The 2,200-nt window shown below is 47.8% G+C and overlaps 1 protein-coding gene across 1 annotated transcript; it reads right to left on the reverse strand.

Moving 5' to 3' along the window:
- Window positions 1–835: 835 nt before the first annotated feature.
- Window positions 836–1,300, reverse strand: LOC123396942 (probable NAD(P)H dehydrogenase (quinone) FQR1-like 2). The gene has a single exon (XM_045091698.1). The coding sequence runs from the start codon at window positions 1,298–1,300 to the stop codon at window positions 836–838; it is 465 nt and encodes a 154-aa protein (XP_044947633.1).
- Window positions 1,301–2,200: the final 900 nt, after the last annotated feature.

The following is a 2,200-nucleotide window of genomic DNA, read 5'->3' on the forward strand; positions in this document are numbered from 1 at the left end:
GTCCTCGTGAACTGACGAGGCAGCAGTAAAAGGAGGAGAGAGTTGCGTCCCCCGGAACTGACAAGGCAGCAGTAAAAGGAGGAGAGAGTCGTATCCCCGTGAACTGACGAGGCAGCAGTAAAAGGAGGAGAGAGCCTCGTCATTTCAGCCTGGAAAGTACATGCAATCTCACCAGCCACCCACACCGTGCTGCAGTAACAACCAAATCGTACTACCTGCTCTAATTTGACGCACTGTGTTCGAGCAATGTAGCACTCCCTGTACACGACCTGTTGAGTTCTGGTATAAATGACATAAAAATCATGGTGGCACATGTTAGATGTGAATGAATAAATAGGTTTCAAATTAGCAAGAATCTGTGTTAGATTTAACAAGAATATAAATTCTCTAATATCCTGTTGTTTTGAGCATCACCCATTTTTCAAATTAGATTCAAATGGTTTCATGTTTTGCATTTGATAATGTATAAAGAAGCTATACAAGTAGGTGTCCTTGTAAGTGACAAGGATGTACACACAGAATAAGTAATCAGTTTAGATTTTTGTTAGAGACAGCATGAACAAGCAGGAATCCTTTTCCCATCTCACCTCGATCCACATCCGACTTTACATATTTTTCCCATCTCATCTCAGGTTGTCTATGGTGGATCTTCTCATACCTGCCGGCTGCCCCTTCATGAGTTAAGCACCAGGTGTGTCGTTGGCTTTCCCGTGGGGAGAAGAGGGAAGGGGCAGAGGACCGGTTGCGGAGGAGGAAGAACGTGCGGCGGTGACCGCGTGCTCCGTCTGGTGGTCCTCCCGTCGATGGCGGAAGCAGTGCCGTGGGCGTGCCAGATCTACGCGTTGGTCTCCTGGCTGCCGCACTGGGTGCCGGTGCTGACGAATAAGCCGGCGGGCTTGCCGGCGAGGCGATGGCCGCGGCAGAACGGCGCGGTGGAGTCGAAGAAGGCCTGCATCTGCGCGGCCATGGCGCCGTACCGCGCGGGGAGGCCGCCGGGGTCCGCCACGGGGATCCCCTCCGCGTCCATCTCCGCGGCGGCCTCCAGCGCGCCCATCCGGGCCAGCACGGCGCCGGGCAGCGTCTCCGGCACGCGGAGCAGGATCCCCAGCGCGCCCGGCATGGACCCCACCCCGCGCTGCACCGCCCGCGCCAGTCGCCGCACGTGCCCGTACGTGGAGTAGAACACGACGTAGATGCGGACCGACCGCGGTGCCGGGGCCGGGATGAAGGTGCGGTCGCGGCGCTGCGGGGGCGGGGGGTGCGACGGGAGAGAGACGACTGCGAGATTTCCTCTCTTCATGGGGAAGGAAGGGAACTTTTTTTTTATCCAGGGTAGGTATTATTTAGGCTGCCTCGGCACATAAAAAACTAGGACGTGGTCGCCAGCAAGCGCCCATACTGTTTCGAAAGGAAAGCAAATGATCGACGAGTAATCTCATTAACTGAAGATGAGGGTATTTATACCCTAGTACAGAGGCGGTAATTACATAGGCGGTAAGTGACGGTTGCTAAATCCACAACTGCCTTAAGCATTGATTACTAGAATTAAATTAATTCTTAACACTCCCCCTAATCTATGCTTGACTAGGTGAATATGCACCATCTTGATAGAATCCTCCTAATATATGTCCGCCTTGAGAATGCTCAACATCTTCATGTTGACAAATTCTTGTATAGTCTTTACAGTCTCCTCCAAAAACCCGGTGGGAAAAATATGAGGAGAATAGTGTAGATATGTTGCTAAAACTCCTTTAAACCCAGTGGGAAAAATAAGGAGAAAATTATGCAACATATAATGATTATTGTCTCTTGATAACTCATATGAGAAAAACCTTTGAAAAGGGAGAAAACTCATTGGGAGTTTAGAGAACAATTAATATGTCTTAAGTACTTCCTTTAAAAACCCATATAGGGAAAATAGAAAATATGACATATGATATTTGAGAAGATATTGCCTCGTTAAAAACCATGATGAGAATTTTAAGAGAAAACTCATAAAGGAAAAGAGTGCGATCTGATATGCCATTGAAAACTCCTTTAAAACCCAGTGGGAAAATATAAAGATAAAATGATATGGCATATATGGATACTTGTGTTTATATTGTCTCATTAAAAACCTTATATGAGAAACCATTATGGGAAAAACTCATCAAGGGAAAAAGAGTACAATATATGCAATGTGATGATTGCTAACAGGTTA

Source organism: Hordeum vulgare, chromosome 5H (assembly GCF_904849725.1).
Source record: "Hordeum vulgare subsp. vulgare chromosome 5H, MorexV3_pseudomolecules_assembly, whole genome shotgun sequence".
Taxonomy (NCBI): domain Eukaryota; kingdom Viridiplantae; phylum Streptophyta; class Magnoliopsida; order Poales; family Poaceae; genus Hordeum; species Hordeum vulgare.

Bases quoted from the DNA above. Each gene is read 5' to 3' on its own strand.
- LOC123396942 (XM_045091698.1), bottom strand. From the start codon at position 1,300: ATGAAGAGAGGAAATCTCGCAGTCGTCTCTCTCCCGTCGCACCCCCCG.